We start from the raw sequence: 25,702 nt of genomic DNA, 5'->3' as shown, positions 1-25,702 counted from the left end.
CTCTTGGTACCAGTAATGCTGGAGGTGTACTATTAACCAAGGCCAAGGTTGTTGGTGCCTGGACCGTGGTAGATGGCTCAGGTCATAGCTGCAATTCCAGCAGCAGACATTTCAATCTAGCTGCCCTGTCTTTTTTGGAGTGAGTCTTAAAGCCCTTACAAACATCATATTCGTTGCTCACATGAGCTCCCCCAAGGCAACTGGAATGATGGTCACCATCAAGCATTGCCTTACCACAATACTGGCAGTGCTTGAAAGACGAAGAGTGTGGCATATCTCCGGTACTGGAGCTGGTATCGAGACTGGGTGATGGACCCACACAAACAATTTTTTTTTTACACTGACCAAATAATTACTTTAAAACTATACAACAGGTACTATTTATAGATTTCACTAATGTCTTACAGAAGCAAAGAAAGGGCGCTCCAACAATTGTCTTGGGCAGTGGGAAGGAACTAGGGGGATCGGGGGCAGCTCAGCCCTTTATGTTTGCATGTGAGGTGCAAGACACCAGAGGGTGCTCGTGCCACCCCAATGGGTATGGCTCAGGGAAAGACTCTTCAAGAACTGCACCGGAGCGCTCACACACCTACAGTGGAATGGACATCTGCAATCACTCAAAGAACAACAAAATGATTCTGCTGATAAGGTTGATTTTTATTTTTAATAAAGGATAGCTCATTAGGAGAAAATAGCAATTGCATGAGATTTAAAGGGTTGCATTTCTAAGGGCTTATCTACATGGTGGGGTAATGCATCCTATGGGGGTGTGTGATTTTTATTTCAAACAGCGCTTTGTTAAAGTGTACTAGGGAACCTTTAATGTACACCAGCAGGGTCTATATGGACCAATTAATGTGAAACACATTTGTGTGCTTCAGAAATCACACCCTGTAGTGTGCATTGCTGCTCTGTGTAGACAAGCCTTTAGTCCTCTCACTCAAATGAGGAAAACTCAGTGTTAAGTAAGAATGTGAAAATATTAAAATATGATAAGCAAAGTACATTGACCTAAAAGCTAGCATTTATGCAGCCACACATTGTATAGTGGTATAAATAATTGCATAATCCAAGGACAGATTTATCTTAAAGCTATAGATAGAACTGCAACAATGACTTTCATCATGGAAGACATTTTACAAGTACATATTTGCACAGAAATATATATATGCACCCAGATGACCAAATTGAAAGGCTAGTTCCCTATGAAATACCTCTTCCCCCAACTACAAGTACAGTTCAAGAAATATGTGTGATCTGATTACGTTTTTTCCCTATAGATCAATAGACCAAATTCACAGATTATTATGCGTCACACATTCCGGTGATGCATGGTCAGAAATGGGTGATCATACCAGAGTTTTAAATAATAATGTTTGAGATATGTCGTTTGCCACCTTGGCCCCTGTTCTGCAGTCGAATCTGCATGGGTGTGCCCTTGTGCTCAAGCAGAGCTCTAGTGATTTCAGTGCGGCTCAACACAGGAAAGGGGTTCAGCAATACCAGTGGTCTCCAACCTTTTTACGCACAAGATGACTTTTTGAATTTAAGGGCAACTCAGGATCCACCCCGGCCCTTCTCCGAAGCCCCGCCCTGCTCACTCCATCCACCCCCCCCTCTGTTGCTCGCTCTCCCCACCTCATTCACTATCACCAGGCTGAGGCAGGGGGTTGGGGTTCGGAACAGGGTGCAGGCTCTGGGCTGGAGCCGAGGGGTTTGCAGTGTGGGAGAGGGCTTTGGGCTGAGCCTGGGGCAGGGGGTTAAGGTGCAGGAGGGGGTGAGGGGTGCAAGCTCTGAGAGGGAGTTTGGGTGCAGCAGGGGTTCCGGGCTGGGGAAGAATGTTGGAGTGCAAGAGGGGGTATGGGGTGCTGGCTCTGGGAGGAGGGTCAGGGCTGGGGTTTGGGGTACAGGAGGGGGTATGGAGTGGTGGCTCCAGGATGTGGCTCAGGGCTGGGGGTTTAGGTGCGGGCTCCCGCTGGGGGGAACTTACCTCAGGTGGTTCCCGGTTGGTGGCACAGTGGGGGCTAAGGCAGGCTCCCTGCCTGCCCTGGACCCACTCAGGCACATCAGCACCTCCTCCCCATCACAAGCTGGGCCACCCCACCACCCTACCAGCCAGTAGCGCACCATGGCCGGAAGGAGCCAATGCACTTCTGCAGACCCTGTGGGTCACGTGGCTCAGTGTGCTGCCCCTCTCTGAAGGCACCGCCCCTGCAGCTCCCATTGGCCACAGCTCCCCATTCCCGGCGATGGGAGCTGCGGGGATGGTGCTTGCAGGCTGGAGCCGTGCGCAGAGACCCCTGCCCCTCCCCCACATGGGGGCATGCTGGCTGCTTCTGGGAGTGGCGTGGGGCCACAGCAGGCAGGAAGCCTGCCTTAGAGGCAGGCAGCCCCGATGCACCACCACACCGACTGGGAAAGTCTCCAGGATTGACCAGTCGATCACGATCGACGGGTTGGTGACCACTGAGCTATACAGATTCAGTTGCACAACTGAGGTCTTAATTTGCATTATTTATATGATCTCCACTTTGTCTTATGCAAAATACAAATTCACAATGTAAGCACGAAGCTGCAGAAAGGAAAGACTGCTCAATTTTGATTGTAAATTTTAGAGGAGAGATGCTCTGCAACTGCCATTTAATGACACCAGGAAGATGTAAAGAAAAAGTAAAAGTTTCATATCATAGAGAAGCTAGAATTTATCCCTCTCTAATGATTGGCAATTCATGTTTACAATAAAAGTCTCCTTTCTGCCTTCTTCTCTTTATTAAAAATAATCAAACCAGCAATATTTACACATGCATCCAAGCTTTAAAATGCAAACTAGGATTGTAGAAATCCTCACTCTCTTAGGTTCTAATCCTGCACTGGCTTACAGAGGTGCTTAATTTATGTTTCTTTAACTGCTTTTCAGTGGACTACTTGTAGTGCATAAAGTTTTGCACTGCAGAAGTATTTGGAGGGTCAGGGCCTTAAAGGTTTACAGTATAGGGCTAGTTTTACTTTGATGTTTGGTATTTTTCAAAAATATTAAATTTAGTTTTGCTTCAATGCTAATCTTAAATAGGAAAATTACATTTTAATGGCATATATAATGAATGGAAATACAAAATATGGCCTTACTTACAACTGGATTTGTACAGCTTCAAGTGCTGGATAAAAGGTTAAAATACTTTATTTTCATATTTGTCATCAAAAATCTGTTTACTCTTAAAAAACGGAATTCCCTGAAATCCCCCTGCAATTTCTTAGCAGTTGGGCAGGTCTTGTCATTTCTCTATGTGTACAATTTCTACCTGCTGTTCTTAAGGCAACTTTATTTGAAGTAAGTCTCACTTAGGTTGAAAAAGCTGCATTACCTCGTTTCACAATAAACGCTTTCCATCTAAAATTGCATAGTTTGTTGTTCAGTGCTTTTATAGAAGTATTGAAGTATAGGCTGCCAACTGGTAGAATGTAATGAGGATAAAAGGTTGAGAGGTAACAAACAAAATAAAGAGTGAAATCCTCGCTCTATGGATGTCAAAGAGTCACCCAAAATGTGTTTTAAAATTGTATTAATCTTCTGCTAAACTACATTTTATTAAATATGTTAACGAAATGTTAGCTTGCCACTGATCTTTAAAATGTACTGCATGTGCTTTTTCACTTTTTTCTCCTGAAAGCAACAAGTTAAAATAACAGACAAAATTTGCTTTTTGCTCATTGTGAGACTAAATAAGACATCATTTATTAGTTCCCTGAGAATGTATGAAACATATTCATCAGTACAGATCAACTACCTTTGTACTTTTTATTCTCCTTGCCTGGCTTGAAGTAACATTTTGTGTTGATTTTCTAAGCATTCTTTCAGTTTATCTTCGGTCAAAGTCAGTCGCTGCTCCAGGATTGAAATAGTCTGCAAGAAGAGGACAGTAATGTATTTTTAAAATATTTCTGCAATATCATAAATGTACACAATGCTTTACACACAAAAACAATGGCTTGTACTGAACAACAAAATACTATGAATGCAATACTGGCTTCAGATAGTCTACCGTTTAAACCCAAAATTAATACTATGGCTTTTTAACTAAGAAGATTGTCAAAAGGCATAAACCTGCCTCAACAAAACTTACTGGAAGGTATTGTATCCCAGGATAATTATTCATTTACACAAGTTTAAATATAAATAAAATAAAATATTATCCATTAACGGAACATATTGTTTGGGTCTCCAGCTACAAAAATGAGCACTGCAGAAACAAAGTTTTTTTTTTTTTTAAGTACTAAATAAAAGGCATCCTCCAAGAATTCACTTTATTTCTAGAAAGGTAACTTTCTAGACAGCTCTGCTTTAATCTACATTATTCCACAATTAACTTATAGCCCTTTTGATTCTTCTGATAAATTAAGCATTTTCTCTCTGCATTTCTTTCACTACATTTATCTGATTACCCCATTTCAATTAGGTACACTTTTAATAAATTACCAAGTAAAGTGCAATACCTTAAATATAAATTGGCTGGAGCTGAGTTACTGAGAGGAGATGTTGAGAATTTTCAACTGAATTAGAAGCCATTGATTAATGCTGGTATTTGCTCTGTCTCACAATGATTTTTAGAATTATGCCAGTGCCTGGACTCCACCTTGATACCTACAACCTGGATCCCTCAAGCTGAAAATCTCTATAGTCCTGGAACTACCAAAAGATGGGGATGCTCTTCTCTCAACTGTTCTGCCCTTCTTATCTTGTTCATCCTCTGCCAGAGCATGATTGTTCAAGCTGGAATCTAACACTCTCTAGTCAACAGCAGGCTTCTGGTAAATCAGCATTAGCAGTTACTACTGAAAAATCCCAACTTCGCCAGACAAAGAGTTAAAAATATAACAATAGCCTTTCAAAGTTTTAAAATGCCATTGGCAGTTGCATAACAGGAAAAAGCTTTTTAAATAACCTTCTACATTGACGTTAATGAATTTAATTCACATGGCCAATATTTCATGAGATTGAAAGAATTCAGCAGGGCTCTAGCCATCTGTAAAGTCAGCCCACACATTTTAATACTTTGGGTTATGAGTGTGGCTCCAGGTTTTTTACCCAGTAATGAGGGAATTACCATATTAATTAAGGAAGTGTTACTAGTCCATTGCATACTCACTAAAGTCAAAACATCCAGCTGCTCCACAATGTGCTCTAAAGCATTACCCAGAGCTGGTGAGATGTCTATGCGCTTGTCCACGGTACACACAGCTGGTTCAACCTTGTCTTCCAGCCTCCTTCTTGAGCTTGTTGGTGAGAACAAAGCAGGACGATACCGCAGATCTTCACTGCTCATATCGTCTTTGAATGTGGAAACTCCATTTGAAGAGCCAGTTGTCCTTGACTTCATTTAGTTGGAATCATAGAGAAAGGAAGGTATAAAGATCTGGTTTTTTATGCTTCAAAAATATATTGGCACATACATAAGCACATACGAAAGAGTCAGTCTTGCTTTCTGTATAAGGTCCAATTTTATATCACATCCATTCATTCTCACCAATGAGAGAATTTTGGCTGTGGCAGATATATGAGGGAACAAAAGTTCACAGTATATGGAGAAAATTCAGCAATCCTCACAGATGATGTCAACACCAACTACTACATGTTGGGTAAGTATGACTGAGGGATTAGAGGCTTTACTACTGGAGATTAAAGTCAATGTAACTCTTTCTTTAATAAAAGAGAAAGGTATCCTATACAATGAAAAACACCCATAGATAGCTTTTAGCTACTCATTCAGCTACATCTTCCTGGGAAACTGACTTCCTCAAAGAACAAGAGGAGGAAAAAGGCTGAAAGGGTACACACAACCTGAATTTGAGGGAGAGAGAGGAGATTAAACTATCAAACAATGCTGATATATGAGCATTGCCTCAAGATCACAGTGACAGTATCAGTTCCTTTCATGCTGCTTTATTTCAGTTTTTTTTTGCACCCTCAGGAGTCCTAATGGCACTCTCTTGCGAGAAGAGGCTGCAAAGTCAGCAGTCACCAGATGGTCACTCACATCAACTCTACCTGGCTCTATCAAGATGCCAAGGGTCACATTCTTTTAATGCCTCATATATCTTTCCCCAAAATAAACTAATGATAGTAGCCACATTTTGTTCTTACACAAATTAGCCTTGTAATATCCATTAGATTACAAAAGAAAACAGAATACACAAGAAGTTAAAATTGTAACTGCTTCTCTAACGGTTCTTTAAGTCTTGTGAAATGACCCTATAGGCCGAAAATAGGGTAGGAGAAAATTCTGAAATTTTACCTCTCATCCTCCAAAATACTAATAATTTAAAACTGGATATATTTTCAAATTAGAGAATTGTAAAATACATCTTAATTTGTAAAATTTGTAATAATTTGATAAAAAATCCTGCTCATGACCAATATAAATTCCTAGAACTTATATCATTGAATTGATTTAGTGTCCAATTTTCAAAGCTGGGGCGCTAGGTCTTGATTTCGGCAAATCAACCAGTAGTTAGCTAAAAATTGGATCTAAATCCCATTGAAATGAACAGGCATCTTTACACTGACTTCCATAGGAATTGGACCAGATCAGTAAAAAAGAGATTTAGGTGTTTAAATAGAGATTTAGATGCCCAAATGTTAAGCACCAGAGTCTAAAATTTGGCATTTGGAATGTAGTTTATTTTAAAGTTGTTTGCCAGTCAAGACCTTGCCTGCAAAGCTTGAACCTGCAGCAAGTTCTCACAAGTGAATGTTATAAACTTAGGAGACAGTTTATAAAGGATACAGTGTACAGAACTTTCAGTATAGTTTTGCTAGCTGTTACTATCAGATAATCCATAACATTTATACCAGTGGTTCTCAACTCTGGTCCACCCTTCGTTCAGGGAAAGTCCGTGGCATGCCGGACCGGTTTGTTTACCTGCCGCATCCGCAGGTTTGGCCAATTGTGGCTCTCACTGGCCGTGGCTCGCCGCTCCAGGCCAATGGGGGTTGCGGGAAGGGTGGCCAGCACATCCCTCAGCCCGCGCCACTTCCTGCAGCCCCCATTGGCCTGGAGTAGAGAACCACAGCCAGTGGGAGCAATGATCGGCCAAACCTGCAGACGCGGCAGGTAAACAAGCCGGCCTGGCGCGTCAGGGGCTTTCCCTGAACAAGTGGTGGACCGGAGTTGAGAACCACTAATTTATACGCATCAACACTATATATAATCAAGAATATAGTATTCTAGTTGTACATTGGAGATTTTTTTTTTTTTTAAAAGGTTAGTATCTGTATTTCTCCCACTTGCTTTTTTCCTTTATAACCCCCTCTTGGACCAGGGCAGATTATAAAGATCACTTAGCAGCCATGGATATGGCAGACTTACTGACATTCTGAGAATGTTACAAGTCTGCAGCCATCTCTGAAGATCTGATCGCTGTGATGTATGCCTTCGTGACATCACACTTGAACTACTCCAATTTAGCTTTATTTTGGGAAGGAGCTGAACTTCTGCATGCAACTAAAGCAGAAAGAAATGGCTCAACAGTTGTCCAAGGTGGGAAGGGGGAAATTTGGGTTCCCACTTCTTTGCATTGGTTGTCTGTTTGGGCATGGATTCAATTTTAGGTTTCAATTCTAAAATGTTCAAAGCCCCTAACTGACTGGGTCCTGAATATCTCGATGCCTTCTGGCTCGTATGTAATTTTATGCATAGGTGCCTACTCCATGAGTGTTCCAGGGCTGGAGCACCCAGGGAAAAAAAAAATGGTGGGTGCTGAGCATCCACCAGCAGCCATCTTTCCCTCTCCCCGCAAAAGCACCTCCCACCTGCAGGTGGCCCCGCCGATTAGGACCTCCCTCTCCCTCCCAGCACCTACTGCCTGCCGCGGATGAGCTGTTCTGGCACGTGCAGGTGGCGCTGGCAGGACGGGGAGGAGTAAGGGCAGGGCACGCTCAGGGGAGGGGCGGAATAGGGTGGGAAGAGGCAGGGCGGGGGTGAAGCGGTGGGAAGAAGCAGGGTGGGGTGGGGCTTGAGAGAGGGGATGGAGTAGGGGCAGGAAGAGGCAGGGGTCCGGGGGAAGGAGTAGAGTGGGGGCAGGACCTGGGGCAGAGCCAGGGGGTTGAGCCTCCCCCCCTCCACCGGCATCTTAGAAAGTCGGTGCTGTTCACTTTATGTATTTTTAGACATGTAAGAAGAAAATGGGGCTGCTGTAGCTTGAGAATTGTTGTGGCAGAAGGGGTATTGTTCATATCTTGCCTCTGTAGCTTTGGGTATGTGGAATGCCCTTCCTCCAGATCATAAAAGGACCTCAAACTCACTAAGATGTTTTTAGCTTTTTACGATCCTTAGGAAATAGGATTAATAAGGCTCTTCTGCATGTGTGCCAGCTGACCAACTGGAAAAGTTCTCCAAAATTGGTTAATGGAGAAAAATAAGAAACATAAATTGTGGTGCTATGTACCAAAAATCATTCTCATCTTACAACCTATTAATAAAACAGAAGAAAGAGGATTCTCACGTTTAATTATAACAGGAAACGGCAAGAAGGTTATTTTTTTCTGATAATATTTTTGAAAAGCAAATTCATTTTTTTGCTGCATGAGTAATACATCTTTTTATGAGATAAAAGCAAAAGGATTATAAATGTGGTTAAGCAATATAGAACACAGTCCCGGTCTTTTCTTAATGCTTACTGCTTTATAAATCAAGCTTTTTGATAAGCTATTAAAATGATTGCCAAGTAGTTCAAAACAACACACACATGTGCGTGCACACACACACACACACACACTTTTTGGGAGTGGGGGAAGAAAAATTCTAAGAGTATTAGACCCTGGCAAGTTAAGTCTACCCTAAACCAGTGGTTCTCAAACATACTTGATCGTGCCCCCCTTCTTTGTGTCTGTAGTAGTTTATACCCCCTCTCCCCACTATACAAGTACATATACCAATTAAAAAAACCAGGCAACTCTTACTAAATATTAAAAACAGTAAGGCATTGATTCAAAAGAGACATTTAAGTATAGAGCAATATATATTTTAAGTGAGATACTGCTTACTTGCAACACAATGTTGTTACCACTGTGAGGGGTGCACCTGTTTTTTGGAGCACAGCAATTCCATACTGGGCTGTATGCTTGAGACAGCTATCCAGAGATCCCCTTCTACCTTCAATTAAATATCCACACTGCGTCATAGGAAACGGATTCATGTACAGATGGCAATGACTTTGTATGATGCAAACTTAACAGAAATCCATCAAAACGCACAGCGGCATCTAGAGTCAAATGCACAGCGCAACCTGAGGACCTGATGTATCTGGAGGAATCAGCGTTGCTAGTTATTCATTGCTATGGGTAAAATGTGTGTAGTACGTTTTCCCCCACCCTTAGAGCTTCTCATGCACCCTGCAGAATACTTTCCACTCTGACTGCCCCAGTGTGAGAATCTCTGCCCTAAACAATGACCTACTTGGAAGCTGAGGTTTCCTGTTAGTCTCGGTGCTGATACAACAGATGTATTTTTGAATTTCTGCAGACTGTAAGTAAATCAAACAGAAATTTCAGAAACTCCCACAACTTTTGTTACTAAACCCAATACAAATGTATCCTTAAAACTCCAAGGAGAAAATCTGTCAACTTGAATAAGCAGCATGAGGAAATAAATAAAAAAGATTTTTTTTTGTTGATTTAACAACAGAACAATGCTCTAACATTCTAGGACATTAGCAGTTGAACGGGCAGTGGAGAGTGTTTTCCAGCTCAGTACATCAGCGCCTCTGGTCAATTCAACATGTACTGCTTCCTTAGGCAGAAAGTCTTATACTATCTTAGTGTCTTGAGTAGGACCCCTGGGACACTGATATTGTCTGCAAAGACTTCAGGAGATGACATGGCAGGGAAGGGCTAAATAAATAAGTGGGAGACAAAGACTTAATAGTTGTCAAATTTGAAAGGATCAAACACTGAAAGGAAAATAAGCAATGCACAAAAATAAGACAAACCAGTTTTCTTAAATATATATGTATGTATGTATGTATGTATGTATGTATGTATGTATGATAAATTGTGCCCTTTCTGTATGTATGTATGATAAATTGTGCCTAAATTCTGCAACTTAGTTATAAACAAGGAAAGAGCACTGGAAAAAAGTTTACAAACTTCAATCAGATAACTTACGAGTATGACTAGGTACCTAATGATTAATGGCATTAAAGACATCTAGATATGTTTCTGACAAAATATGACCCACATCAGATGGTATAAGAGCAGCAATCTTCTTCACTTCAGTGACTGTAGAAATGAGAAATCTTACCTAATTTTCTGTTTGCAGCTTCTCTCCAAATTCATTACTCATGGGCCAATGATTCCCACTTGTGGAATTTGGAGGCAGTCCCATGTTGCTGGAGGCTCCAGGACTAGGCTCAGGCCACCAGAAGAGTTCTTCCATAGCCAAACTCCAGTAACCAATTATTAGAATTAAAACAACTTGATCTAATATATTAAATTAACCTTAAGGCAACATATGTCTGTCTCCTTTTAGAGAAAAATTTCAGTGTACATTCTGGTCATTTACCAGACTGCCAGAGTGGGTTGAATCCAGGGAGAAGTGCTAGCAGAAAGAAAATTATCATGTAAGACATTTCTCATTCCATTGCATAGCTTCTCTACTCCTTCATTATTCATGGAAAGTAGCGAGCAAATGCCAGAAGGGGAAAAAGGATAAACAGAGTTTAATTATTCCAGAAGAATAATAGGAAGGAATGGGAGCTCCTCCCAGAGAAAGCAAGATCTTTACAAATTAAGAAGTTACGTGTAAACCAACATGGTAGCACCTTCCTAGCAAAGGATGCTTTCTGCAGAGGAATGGAAACTTACTTTGCGAAACTTCCTGAGATGAGGGTTCATATACTTTTCCACCCAGTGCCTCTGATGGACTTCTTTGAATAGTTTCCCAAAAACCTAACATGCCAACTGTATCCTTTATGTGAACTGTCTTGAAAGGTAACAAATTCTTCTCTAATTAGGACATTATTTCCTATGCCACAGAGAAGTTATGATCTCTGCTTACTCCCTAGTTTTCAAAGGGATATAAAAACTCATGCCTCAGTCATAAGCCAACCTCTAATGGGAAGTAGAGGGAGACTTCCTCTGCCAGTATCATAATTGCCCACTATGTGGTTTCTTGCACCTTTTACTGTTGGATCTGGTATTGGTTACTGTCACAGAAAGGATACTGAACTAGATGGGCCATGAGTCTGACACCGTATGGCCACGTTTGCAGGTTTTGCTGTTTATTTTTTTTAAAAAGACATCCTGATAGAGGTATCTAATGAACTAAAACGATGTGTACTAAAAGGATTGAAAATTGTCTTGAAAGCATGTTTGTTTTCACAGTGAGTATGTAAGGGTCTAGAGTGGAAGCTGGGTTGGCTTTTAGCATATTGTTTGTACCTCTCTACCCACAAAGGGTATGTCTAACTGCATTTAAAAACCCATAGCTGGCCTGTGCCAGCTGACTCAGGCTCACAGGGCTCAGGCTAAGGGGCTGTTCAAATGTGGTGTAGACATCTGGGCTCAGGCTGGAGCCTGAGCTCTGGGACCCTGTGAGGTGGGAGGGTCCCAGTGAGCATGAATGTCTACACCACAGTTAAATAGCCTTTTAGCCCAAGCTCCTTAGCCCAAATCAGCTGGCATGGGCCAGCTGAGGATGTCTAATTGCAGTACAGACATACCCAAAGAGGCTTTTGGATGTTATCTGAGAATATCTAATTTTGCATTGCAATGAGTGCATTGTTCTATGTCCTCAGAAGGATTTTTAGTAGTTGCAGTTTGAGAAACCCTCTCAGGAGATAAAGCTGATGCATAGTACCAGCAATCCTAGCCATTGGAAATAATTGACTACTGATGACATTTCAGGAAAAGACTGATGCAATGAAGTTTTAGATTTTAGCAAATCTTTACCATGATGGTAAGATTACAGCCAGAACCATGTCTAATTTGACCTTAGGGTGAACAATTCTCTGCACTGGGATCAGAAGCTTCTCTTGATTTTGAAGAAGTGGTGGTTATGAATCTTTTCCAGCAGCAATTCCTTTATGAAGAGGTCTGCTTCTTTGGACAGGGTACTGATTTGCACGTTGTCTGTGCCTGCGTATAGGTGCGTAATGTGCGATCTATGCTCTGCTGTGACTACAACCAGCCTCTTAAAATTCTGGGTGAAGAGGGTGGATCAAAAGGAAGAGTCTTGAATAGGAATTGTGAGATTTTGAACACAAATGCTCTTTTTGTCTCTGCGGTGCAGAGGATTTTGTTCGTTTGGAGAAAAATTTATAGTGATTTCCTTGGAAGCTTTTATTCCAGATTTTTCCATCTGCCAGAGTAATCTTGGATACTCTTGGTGTTAGTAGCAACCAATGGATTGCTATGCTAGCTTTGACAGTGAGAGTTGAAGGCTCTCTGCAATCTCAGCTACTAATTTCTCTAATATTTCACCCCAATAACTCCACACCAGCAAATCCACATTCACAGGATCTCTCTTTAGAATGAGTAATGGCTATTACTGTGTATAAAATGGCTTCCTTGTAGCCACCAAATTAGAATCCATTGCTCATTACAAATCACATCAAAGGTTTAACCAAGAGAAAACCTGAGATGTCCGAGAAAACTCCAAGCAAGGCTTATACCTCTAGACAATAAGCTACTTGTTTGTTCACAATGGAGGCTTTCCTTACTAAACAGATGAAAAAGCTTTCACCTGAAAATCTATAGCCAAGGCTTTGAAATTGCTGTGCAGTGTGTCATCACTCATTTAGGATATGGGGTCCTTTATAAGGAAGTCACTTTCTGAAGGCATGACTGTGTTTTTCAATGATAAAGCTATTGCTGCACCAATTTTAGGCTCCCCAGATGTACAAATTTCTCTGTTTTTATATAAACATTTTAGTTAAACATTTAGTTTAATCAGATGTTCACATCTGGATCTTATGATACCCTCAAAGGCATTAATAATTATTACTTTTGTGTGTGTGTGTGGGGTGGGGTGATGCATATGTGGTAATACCTTGCCTGGCTGTTTACAGTGGGAAGGCAGTACTCTATTCATCTTGGCATGGGAACCACACAACAGAGAGATACCGGTAAACATATCTCAACTGGGAAGTAACTTGCTAGATGGCCTTGGGAGCCTGAAAGGCGGTCTGCCTGCTCCCATCGGCTGGCTAACACCCAAGAAAGTACTGTAGGAGTAACTTAGTACCATTTAGGGTTTTACTCAGTAAATCAGAATCATTCTGAATATGGGAAGAGATTTCTCACTTACCCCTCTGTAATCCTAGGAAGGTGCAATTTTGTTGGGAGTGGGATCCTCATATGCCTTTGTTCTAGTCACCGATTGCCTGAAGTGCCAGTTTTGAGGAACAATGAGGTGGCAGAGTTTTCAGACCCTACAAAATTACTCAAGATAGTTAAGTCCAAAGCTGACTGTGAAGAGTTACAAAGGGATCTCACTAAGTGGGTGACAAAATGGCAGATTAGAGAGAAAAGATGGGTGAGGTAATCTCTCTTTTTGGACCACTTCTGTTGAGGAGAGAGAGAAGCTTTCAAGCCACACAGAAGCTCTTGCGTTACAGCTAAATGCAGAGTGAAACAGATTGTTTAGCATAAATAGTTAGCACATATTGTAAGGGACTATTCAAAGTAGATTTCAGAGTAGTAGCCATGTTAGTCTGTATCTGCAAAAAGAAAAGGAGTATTTGTGGCACCTTAGAGACTAACAAATTTATTTGAGCATAAGCTTTTGTGAGCTACAACTCACTTCATCGGATGCATGCAGTGGAAAATACAGTGGGGAGATTTTATATACACAGAGAACATGAAACAATGGGTGTTCTCTGTGTATGTAAAATCTCCCCACTGTATTTTCCACTCACGAAAGCTTATGCTCAAATAAATTTGTTAGCCTCTAAGGTGCCACAAGTACTCCTTTTCTTTATTCAAGTAGAGTGGCCTGTTAACACCTCTGCAGTCATAGGACAAAAAAAGGGATTAGCAGGTTACAGATTGTTGTAATAAACCATAAATCCAGTGTCTCTGTTCAGTCCATGATTTTTAGAGTCTAGCAAAGTTATAAATTTAAGTTCCAAGGCTGATCTTTTGAAGGTGTCGTGCAGCTTTCCTTTGAGGATGAGGACTAACAGGTCAGATATAGAGTGATCCCTCTGTGAAGTGTTCACCCACCGGTGATCCAGTGTTTGTCTTATTTTCCTATGTGAGTTCATTTGAGAGCATAGTGATTGTCCGGTTTCACTCACATAGTGGTTACTGAGGCATTTAGTGCACTGGATGAAGAATACCACTTGTGATAGGCATGTGTAGTATCCATGGATCTTGAAAGGTGTGTTGGGGGGAGTGTTGATCACTGTAGCAGTGAAGATATGTCTGCAGATTTTGCATCTGTTGCTCTGGCAGGGTCTGGTGCTGCTCTGAGTTGGTGTCCTGGTCTATGGAGACCTTGCTTCTGATGAGCTTGGAAAGGCTGAAGAGTTGATTGAAGGCCTGAAGTGGGAGATCAGGAAGGTTTCTGTCAGGATGGGGTCCTCATGGAGTATGGGTTGTAGTTATTTGATGATCCTTCATATAGCTTCCAGTATGGGGTGGTAGATAACAACTAGGGGTGTGTGCTCAGAGGGGGTTTTATTTCAGTATTGCTTAGTTTTTGTTTCTTTTGCTAGTTGCAATTCAAATTCTTTTTGGCCTGTCTAATTATAGTTTTACATTAAACTTTCCTGAGTTCATGCTCCTTTCTATTTTCCTTAGTAGGATTGGACTTCCAATTTTTCAAGGATGTCTTTTTGTCTTTAACCGCCTCTTTTACTTTGTTGTTTAGTCATGGTGGTATATTTTTGCTCCTCCTGCTTTTTTAAAAGAATAATTTGGGGTATACATTTAGTTTGAACCTGTATTATGGTGTTATTTAAAAGTTTCCATGAGCAGAAGATTGGAGCCTTGTCCTGGAGTCTCCAGCAACAACAGTGGACTGCCACTGAATTCCACAGGTGGCAGGCATTAGCCCATCAGTAATGAACTCAGAGAGAAGCTGTGCAACAGAATCCAAATCAATATTCAAATGGCTAAGGTTCAGTGTCAAGGAATGACACAATGCTATTAAAGTAGTAAGAGAAAACTATTGATTATAAGTCCATATGCATCATTTTTAGTACATATCCATCATTTTTACTCTGTCAAGTGATCTTTTATAAACAATTTTTTCAATTAACTGCTTTTACTTAACAATGCTGTTTTTCATGGGATGGTTTATATAATGAAGTCTGAGTGCCCCCATCCCTTCAAAGCAGCCTCTTTCTTTAGAGCACACAGAATACTAACAATTCATAAACACAGATAATTCAATTTACTACAAACTAGGTTGGGAAATTAGGTTACTGTTCAAACAACTGACTGCTATGTAAGACTTTAGAGAAATAGCTTGTTTTCAATTAATACAGTTGGACTAGGCAAGAATTATCCATATTTTGAATTATCACTTTTAAACAAAGCTAAAAAGAAAATTAAAATAGGTTCAGTATTTCCATTCACTGCCTGTTAACAGTGAAACTGATTCACATTTGAGCAACTCCATGTAACTGACAAATTAGAAGGACAAGGAGCAGAGATAATGAATCAATAGGAAGCTATTTCTATAGCATTACCAGGCGGATGTTTAGTAGGAAATTAAATTTAGACTATGAATGATGTCATAGTCAGCACACCATAATTGATCATCTTCACTTTTTGTCAAGCAAAATGGCCCAAACTCTGTGGGTGGCACTCAAAATCTGTGAAAGGAGCTTTCATGTAACCTGATCACCCTTGCATACCCCTGCATGTTTTCCCATGGAGCTTTGGCACTTATTAACTAGAAATAAATATTGCAAAGACTCTCTTCCCCTCATATATCATAATAATTGATTAAGATGGATGTATTCCTATATATAGTTGATCGGATCACGTTCTTGTTTACTGAAAAATAAACTTTAAAAAAAAATGCTTTTGGAGAACGAATGGGAAAAACACAAACCCAACCCACACAAACTGCAAAACATCTGCCTTTAATCTTCTGTAAATCTTCACATATAGAAAGCATATTCAATAGCTTCCTGTGGAATATCCTAATCGTCTTATAACAAGGATGGAATTGAAGGTAGAACTTACCAATGTGACAAGCTTTCTAATGAATCCCAAAGTTGGCAAGGCTTGTTATTTAATAATCATCCTTTCAGTTATGAGCATATGGTCTACCTGCCTGTTAACATTAAAATAACTAAAAACAATGTGTCACAAACAAGACAAGCCCAAATTGATCAAAGAACAAAAGCACCACAATCTAGCCTTCCATCTCCCACATACAATGAACAACCCATCAATAAAATGGGCTTATAATAAGCAAGAATTTCAATGTTATTTTTGTATTTGGCAGTTTACAAAACTCCCTCCCTCACATTATTACACAATCTCGACTATCCTACCCAGTCACATAAATGGCAATCCTGGAGTTCCCAAGATAATGTAAGTCACAATATAACACTTCAGTTTATTAAAAATTGTCCATAAGCTGAATACAAAAGAATGGATGGTATTGTGGGACTTAGGTTAGAGCTAGCTAGATGAAGTGTAGCTGGGTGAAGGGAGGTAAGGATAGGACAATATTTTTTGCTAAATTGGTTCATATTTGGGGTCTTTTGTTAGATTCTCAGTTGCTTCTGGATCATCATGTAGTAGTGGCAGCTACATTAAAGGTGCCTGCTTGGCCAGGAAGCTGTGACCTTTCATTTCAAATGCAGATCTTGTCAGTGTTATCCATGACTTTTGTCACCTCCAAAATGGATTACTGCAATGTGCTCTCCATGGGGCAAGCTTAAAAGATTATCAGCTGCTATAGTGTGAAATGTGTATCCCCATTTAACTGTGTTTCTCACTTGGAACATATTACATCTGCACTGCACAGATTGCACTGGCTTCTTTTTAGTTTTGTGTGCCATTCAAGGTCCTGATTTTAATCTTTAAAGCCCAGTATGGTTTAGGCACTAGGTATCTTACAGCTCATTTACAACGGCAGTTTAAAATGGGGGACTGAATCATAAGCCACAGCATCCCACAAGTTGCCCTCTAAAGTTTTTGGTAACATATTATGAACATCCGATGAAGTGAGCTGTAGCTCACGAAAGCTTATGCTCAAATAAATTGGTTAGTCTCTAAGGTGCCACAAGTCCTCCTTTTCTTTTTGCGGACACAGACTAACACGGCTCCTACTCTGAAACCTATGTGGTTTAGTTCACTCAATAGAGACAAACCATGCTGTGTTAACAGTATGGTCAAAGCATCACTATGTTATAACAATCCTTCAGCATGGTCAATTTGGCTCTTGGACTGTGTCTTACTTTAAGTTCTGTCCAGACATTTGAGACCAGCTACATGGCTCTCACTGGCAGTCGCTAGATTTGTATGTCTGAAGCTGGAGACAGAGCAGCCTTTGAGGAGGGTCCTTTTTTCCAGAACTTGCTTTCCTCATTCGCTGGACAAAGCCAGAGCATTTGTTAATCTTCAAAGAAGTGATGCAAGCTGTATCTATTTACCCAGGCTTCTGCTTGACAACATGGCTTAAGAGAAGTTTGAGTTTCTGTTACTGAAGAATTAGTCGATTTTTCTATAGTTGAGTCAATATTGTTAAGTTTTAATTTATTTGGCTTTAGTGATTACATATGCATATCTAGAGAATGTGACAGATGCATTCCTATCTAAAATGATAAATAATTTAAAATGATGTTGGGCCACGGTGGTGTGGTCTTGTGGTCATTAAAGACCCTATAGCACTTGTATCAAGTATGAGGGTGACCCAAGTATCCTAATCAAAATCCATATCAAGTATATTCTATTGACCTAAACTTCTCTGTAGTTTCATTCTTACTTCCTTCTCCGTGTTCCAATTTAGAGACTGCTGCATTTCACTGGTTGGTGAGGCAGTTCAAATACAGTATTTAGTTTGTGTAATCAAATCAGTTATTAGAGTTTGCAGTCATATCAATAAAACAGAGGTGGGCTAAATAGTTTGCCCAAAATCTAACTAGATATTCCTAGTCTAAGCAAAACTCTCTTGGTACCAGACCATAATACAGAAATTCAGCCCAAAAAATTACACGCAAAGTCTTGCATGGTCTTTTGTCCATCTTAGTCACCTCCAAATCTTAAGAGAACACCTGAATTAAATAAGTCTTAAGAATCAAAAGAACTCTGAAGCATAAGTATATCTCCTATTACCCACACAGAGTGTAAACATTTGGCCTCTTTCACTCCAGTGAGGCAATGAGCACTGAAAGTAGTATGTGTGTTAATTTAGAGCCCAACTCTGAGTGGCAGTACTGGAACCCACATTCACAGCCAACAAACTGAAAAGGGTTAAACTATTTTCCTCAGTAAAGCAGATAGTTTCACCTAACATGGCTGAGCACTTTATTATTCATTCAACTAACAAATTCAGCCTTAAGCGGACTGAACTTTTAGAGGTGACTGGGCCATTGGAGAACAAGAATAACTGGTGGCTTGGTAATATTAAAAAGTAGCTATGCAAAACAAACTTAAGTCCTTGTCGCATCTGCAGCTGTGCGCCGATAAATCAGTTTTATTTATTTATTTATTTTGCCAGAATTACAGCTGTGTTAAATTTAGCAAAGCTGTGACAGCATCAAATAGCAAGCTTCTCTGAGCCATGTTCATAGCAATAAGTAGACCTAAGAGTATTTTGAATAGATGTAGTTGCATGGCACAGGGATTGACCCTTCTTATAGTCTGGAAAGTGCCCAGGACATTGTATTATTTCAAACCAGTATTAAAAATAACAGTTTTCTATTGCTAATTTCTCCACGATTGTGACTATACTCAATACTTATCCACTGAGAAGATACAATACACTTGCCTATAATCAGTGCACTGTATATTGTGCGATTCCATGCCTGCACAGGTTACTGCAGAATCCATCAAATGCCACAGAATTTTGCTCTAGCTTCAAACTTTCATTACAAAAATTATATTTATAGCCCCCATGATCATGAAACCTTCCAAATGTTAACCAAGTGTAAACACTGTTCTCTTCCTAAGACCACAGGGTATTTACTCCGAAGGCAAGTGAGGACAAAATGTTAGCATTATTAAGTATTTGACAGACAGAAACATCGAGTTGTACTTATCCCATAACCCCAAACTGCACCTCAACTTTCCAGATGCCAAGTCCCCAAGTTTTCCCTGTACCCAGCTATTAAAATCTCCAGCTTCACAGTGACAACTTTACAATGGAGTTTTGTACAATACAAGACAAGACCTGACAGCATATTGAAAAATCAAAATTTTAGGGGGAGAGTAAAACAAATTGCATTTAACATCAAAATATGCAAAAGGTATTTTCATATTTAAGTCAGTAAAACCATCCATTTTAAAAATTCTGCTGCAATAGACTGCTGGAGAAACCAGGGGCCTTGTGGCAATGTTTATGTTCCGCTCACTGTGGAGAGCATGAGATCTAGGTTGTAATGGATACACTAGTACAGTGTAGGTGTAGGTAATCAAGTATATATAATTTATTTCCCAAATCAAAAGAAATGCAGTTTTGCTTGCAAATGACAAAAACTTCTATAGTCCTGATTTCTGTACACACACACAAAACTATATGATATACTTTAGGGATCAAAGTCAACTTAAAAACAAATAACTTATGTCTGAAGTTTTATTTCTTTAAAACCTCCTATAGTTACCACTAATACCCACAATTTCTGTAGTTGTCAGAGATAGAGTTTCTCCCCCCCACCCCCCACTGCTTGTTCACTTTGTTCAACTGACAGAACTTTGTTTATAGCTTGAATCACAGTTTTCCCTGTATATTCAGGACCCAGTCCTGCAAAAGGATCCACATGCATGGACTCACATGCTTCATATCAATGGGATTCCCTGTATGAATATAGATTTACACATGCAAATCCCATCGCAGGATCAGGGACTTAGTTAGTTTCTTTTGTTATTTGACTCCATTTCCCTAATATTCTTATTTTCTTGATTTATTCTAAAACTAAATTTTGATAAAGTTACTGCAAGTATACAAGTGCTATGTAAACAAAGTATAATTGGAATTAGAAACAGACCCCCCACCACCACCATTTTAATCAGATTTGACCATTTACTTAAGTATTTAGAGAAAAAACAAATTGGCTAAGGTTCAATTTTCTTCCACCAGCAAAGCAACATTGGTGAAAAAAAACAAAAAAAATCAAACAAAAAATGCAACCACCACACGGGAGACTGAAACCATTAAAGGTTCCATTTCCAAAGGTGGGAAACTCCCTACCAGACAGTCAATTCTAAATATAACAATTCAGGAAGAAGCATATTGAAATACTTTAATAAATTACAAAAATACATATGCGGACCTCAGGGACTAAAAATAACAATGTGCACACGATGGTAAAAAAGGTAAAGGAATGTAGTAAAGGCTGGTCCTCAATTTATCTGTAAATAGATGCAGCAGGAAGCTCTTAAAACTGAGGACGGATAACATGAAACCACTGAAATATTCCCACTATTCACAATCAAAATAAACTAGCCAATTTTAATTTACAGCGAATTACTTCAGACTATATATGTACACATTCAAGGAAACATCTTATAGGTAGAATTAACAGTAAAGCTTTATATGATGAGTTGGCTTTGTCTTTGTCCGTGCTAAAAAGTGCTTTGATAGAGCAGACTCAGCTTACAGAACTTTCTCTTAGCTGTATGAGAAAAAGAATGTTCTTTTTCCAGTAACTGGCAACATAAGAAAAATATCTGAATCTGAAAATTGTATCTACTTGGCGCCAGATCATGTTTTCCAGTACTGGGAGTGGTATTTTGTCCTGTCTTGGATATTAGAAAGGGATAAGCTAAAAATAAACCTTAGACAAACTGCCACATACACCTAACTAGACTCTGCAAGGAAACAGGTTTCAGAGTGAAAAGAAAAGGAGTACTTGTGGCACCTTAGAGACTAACAAATTTATTTGAGCATAAGCTTTCGTGAGCTACAGCTATGAATACAGACTGGGAGTGGATGGGTCATTACACAAAGTAAAACTATTTCCCCATGTTTATCGCCCCCTCCCCTCCCTCAACTGTTCCTCAGACGTTCTTGTCAACTGCTGGAAATGGCCCACCTTGATTATCACTACAAAAGGTTCCCCCCCTCCACCCGCTCTCCTGCTGGTAATAGTTCACCTTACCTGATCACTCTCATTACAGTGTGTATGGTAACACCCATTTTTTCATGTTCTCTGTGTATATAAATCTCCCCACTGTATTTTCCACTGAATGCATCGGATGAAGTGAGTTGTAGCTCACAAAAGCTTATGCTCAAATAAATTTGTTAGTCTCTAAGGTGCCACAAGTACTCCTTTTCTTTTTGCAAATACAGATTAACACGGCTGCTACTCTGAAACCTGTCATTATGAAAGGTTTCAGAGTGGTAGCCGTGTTAGTCTGTATCAGCAAAAACAACAAGGAGTCTTTGTGACACCTTAGAGACTAACAAATTTTTTTGGGCATAAGCTTTCGTGGAACCCACTTCATCAAATGCAGAGTATCTGATGAAGTGGGTTCTAGTCCACGAAAGCTTATGCCCAAATAAATTTGTTAGTCTCTAAGGTGCCACAAAGACTCCTCATTGTTTTTGCAAGGAAACAGTGGCTGTTGAGCCAATGATTCATTATGAGGAGACAAACCTCTACATAAAATGTCAATTAATGAAGGGCCCCACTTTGATAACTAGTTAACACTAGGGAAGACAGGCCAGATACAATTCATTCAGCTTTATGTTCCAAAGCCAAATCACATAGACATTAATTTAAAAAAAATTAACTCTTGGAGTTAAGCTCATAACCTTTTGATTTCAGGTAGCTGGGAAAAACCTGTCTTAATTAGTGTGCATTGTACTTGGAGGGAGGAGCAAATGAAATATGTATGTATCTGGAGCACCAAACCTCAATGGGGAAAAAAGACAGGAGAAAATCACTGAAGGTCAGTTTTGGCCTTGCCCTTATGTGGGTGAGCAGGGGGTAGGAGAAGAGGAGGACATGAAGAACCTACCCATCACTTTGCACTGCATGCATAAGGGAGCCAAGCAGAATTGCATCCCATGTACTTCAGGGTGTGTAAGAACTCCTCCTGCTCTGCCATCTGTGGAGGGGTATGGTGCTCCAAATGGGGTGGAGAAGAGGTGGAACCACAGCTCCAATCTCTGTGCTCCTTATAAACACAACAGCAGAGCTGGCCAGCTGCATCAGAGAAGACTATGTTGCACCCCTCAAAGGGCCATTTGCACATTAGTGCAAAGCCACTGTACAGCCACTCCAAGTAGCTATTCTAAAGTAGCTATTCTATCTCCAGTTTCAGAGTAACAGCCGTGTTAGTCTGTATTCACAAAAAGAAAAGGAGTACTTATGGCACCTTAGAGACTAACCAATTTATTTGAGCATAAGCTTTCATGAGCTACAGCTCACTTCATCGGATGCATACTGTGGAAAATACAGAAGATGTTCTTATACATACAAACCATGAAAAAATGGGTGTTTACCACTACAAAAGGTTTTCTCTCCCCCCACCCCACTCTCCTGCTGGTAATAGCTTATCTAAAGTGATCACTCTCCTTACAATGTGTATGATAATCAAGTTGGGCCATTTCCAGCACAAATCCAGGTTTTCTCCCCACCCCGCCACAAACCCACTCTCCTGTTGGTAACAGCTTATCTAAAGTGATCACTCTCCTTACAATGTGTATGATAATCAAGGTGCGCCATTTCCAGCACAAATCCAGGGTTTAACAAGAACGTCTGAGGAATGGGCGGGGGGGGGGGGGGGGAGGTTTTTAAGTCTCCCAAGATTTGTGAGAGAGACAGGCCAGTCCTTGCCTACAGACAGCCCCCCAACCTGAAGCGAATACTTACCAGCAACCATATACCACATAACAGAACCACAAACCCAGGAACCTATTCTTGCAACAAAGCCCGTTGCCAACTGTGCCCACATATCTATTCAGGGGACACCATCACAGGGCCTAATAACATCAGCCACACTATCAGAGGCTCGTTCACCTGCACAACTACCAATGTGAATATGCCATCATGTGCCAGCAATGCCCCTCTGCCATGTACATTGGTCAAACTGGACAGTCTCTACGTAAAAGAATAAATGGACACAAATCAGATGTCAAGAATTATAACATTCATAAACCAGTCGGAGAACACTTCAATTTCTCTGGTCACGCGATTACAGACATGAAAGTTGCGATATTACAACAGAAAAACTTCAAAACCAGACTCCAGGGAGAGACTGTTGAATTGGAATTCATTTGCAAATTGGATACAATTAACTTAGGCTTGAATAGAGACTGGGAGTGGCCAAGTCATTATGCAAGGTAACCTATTTCCCCTTTTTTTTTCCTCCCCCCACCCCCGTTCCTCAGACATTCTTGTTAAACCCTGGATTTGTGCTGGAAATGGCGCACCTTGATTATCATACACATTGTAAGGAGAGTGATTACTTTAGATAAGCTATTACCAACAGGAGAGTGGGCTTGTGTGTGGGAAAAAGGAGTGTGTGGGGGGGAGAAAACCTGGATTTGTGCTGGAAATGGCCCACCTTGATTATCATACACATTGTAAGGAGAGTGATCACTTTAGATAAGCTATTACCAGCAGGAGAGTGGGGCTGGGGGAGAGAAAACCTTTTGTAGTGGTAAACACCCATTTTTTCATGGTTTGTATGTATAAGAACATCTTCTGTATTTTCCACAGTATGCATCCGATGAAGTGAGCTGTAGCTCACGAAAGCTTATGCTCAAATAAATTGGTTAGTCTCTAAGGTGCCACAAGTACTCCTTTTCTATTCTACCTCCCTAAGGCAAAATGCCTCCTGGTGCTGCTCTCCTACCCAAGACCAGGCTTTGTCTAAATTTCACAAATTGAGCCATTATCATGCATATTCAATACACAGCTTTCCCTTTACACTTCATTATTTCTAAGGACATTTTCTAAAAACATAGCAAGTGTGACTCATCCCATCATCCTTCAGCTTCCCTGTACCACCAACTGAGCAGGATATTCACAGATCAGTTTCTTCCTCTCTGGGGTGCCTGACAGCAGTTGTTCCCTAGCTACTAGTCTACACAACTAAAACACAAGTAGTTCCAGTTATCTTAAATAAAAGTAGTTTACTTGGTTTAGGGTAGAAAGCAAAGAGAAAAATCAAACATATTATATAGCACATAGAACAGCTAGATGAAAAATACTTCAAAAGTCTAGCTAGCAAGACCCCAAGCTTAGAAACAGAAGTTTGGACGTTTTCTGTAGACTATATATTACTCATGTGTGTCTTCTCTTTTGTAGCCCAATAAACTGAGTTCCAATATTTCCCTGAAAGAAGAAGAGCCTTTGGTCTCTAGCCAGTGTCTCTCTCTCTAGCTCCATTTCTCCCTGGTGTATCTTTAAGATTATGTCCACACTAAGAAAAAGCATTGTGTTTTAAAATGAGGTACGTAACCATGAGTTAGCACCTAGCATGTTTTTTTTAAGAACAGCTTTCCTGGTCTACACTAAGAGCAAAATTGTGTTTAATATATTAGTTAACACTTTTAAAACATGATGATTTTTTCTAGCATAAACATGGCCGAGTCCAGGTGTTAGTGTTCATTAACATGTTATATATTAACTTATCCTTAGGCCAAGTAACCATACATAAGTACAGTGATATTTCCAACTTATTGGATTCGTATTTTCTCCAAATATGCAATTGTCTTCCCTTCCTTTAATTTGTTTGGGTTTGCAGCTGCATTTCCATTCTTTCACCAATTTTCAAAGATGTCTTAGAACCTATTTAAGTAGTGATTCCTTTAAATTGGATACACAAATGTTCTGTACAAAAACAAATCCAGTAGTTCACATGATTTAACTTCAGTACCTTGGAGCACTTCAAAGTATACTCCACGCCTCTTGTGTGTTTGAGGACACAACTTCCTTGGAGCAGTTTGCTAGCATGCTAATGAACACTTTCAACCTCGGGATTCTACCTGTTTCCTTGGTTCCTACAGTTTGGAAAGTGAAAGTTCACAGAAAAAGAATTATATTCTTATAATGGTATATAATTGTATCTGCTAGAGCAGTTCATTATATTATTATATATACAAAAAACAGCACTAAAAGAACAATAAGGTGGCAAAGTTAATGACTCAAAAGTTAGAAAATGCCAGAATCAAGGCTGTCTGTGAAACCTTAATTCAGCCACTTTGTGTGTATGCATGAGACACTCTTCATTTACATTACCACATATAATTTTTTCCTACGGGACTGCTGCTTCATTCAGTACACAGGATGGAGCTGCTCTGGAGATCAATCGGAGCTGTGTAGTGAATGAGACTGTTGTCTCCTCTGTGCTCTCCTGACTCTCAGTTCCCATGTCAGAGTGGCTTCAGGAGAAGCAACTGTTGGCAAAACCCTGCTCAGCCCCACATTGCTCAGTTGCTCTACAGGACCAGTCTAGTCACAGATAGGAGCTGTGAGTTCACTGCAGATGGAGTCTTCAGAAAATTTAGCAGCCAAAATCTAACAAGTCTCTACTGAGGACATGCAAACACTGTTTTCCAGAGGCTTATAG

At 40.2% G+C, this 25,702-nt stretch overlaps 1 protein-coding gene across 4 annotated transcripts in view; it reads right to left on the bottom strand.

Annotated features, from left to right (window-relative positions):
* Nucleotides 1-644: 644 nt before the first annotated feature.
* The window catches only part of POC1B (POC1 centriolar protein B), a 101,866-nt gene continuing 76,808 nt past the window's right edge, over nucleotides 645-25,702 (bottom strand). For 3 of the 4 annotated variants that reach the window (XM_077832480.1, XM_077832488.1, XM_077832495.1), the window contains 2 exons: nucleotides 5,145-5,369; nucleotides 645-3,901 (listed from right to left, as the gene is read on the bottom strand). In XM_077832480.1, the coding sequence (XP_077688606.1) occupies nucleotides 3,797-3,901; nucleotides 5,145-5,369 (330 nt within the window). In that variant the 3' untranslated portion in view covers nucleotides 645-3,796. Of the gene's footprint in view, nucleotides 3,902-5,144; nucleotides 5,370-25,702 lie in introns of those variants that run through there. The other variant, XM_077832501.1, reaches the window with a different exon arrangement.

This window comes from Eretmochelys imbricata, chromosome 1, assembly GCF_965152235.1.
Source record: "Eretmochelys imbricata isolate rEreImb1 chromosome 1, rEreImb1.hap1, whole genome shotgun sequence".
Lineage (NCBI taxonomy): Eukaryota > Metazoa > Chordata > Testudines > Cheloniidae > Eretmochelys > Eretmochelys imbricata.
This window is presented reverse-complemented; position numbering and strand designations above follow the sequence as displayed.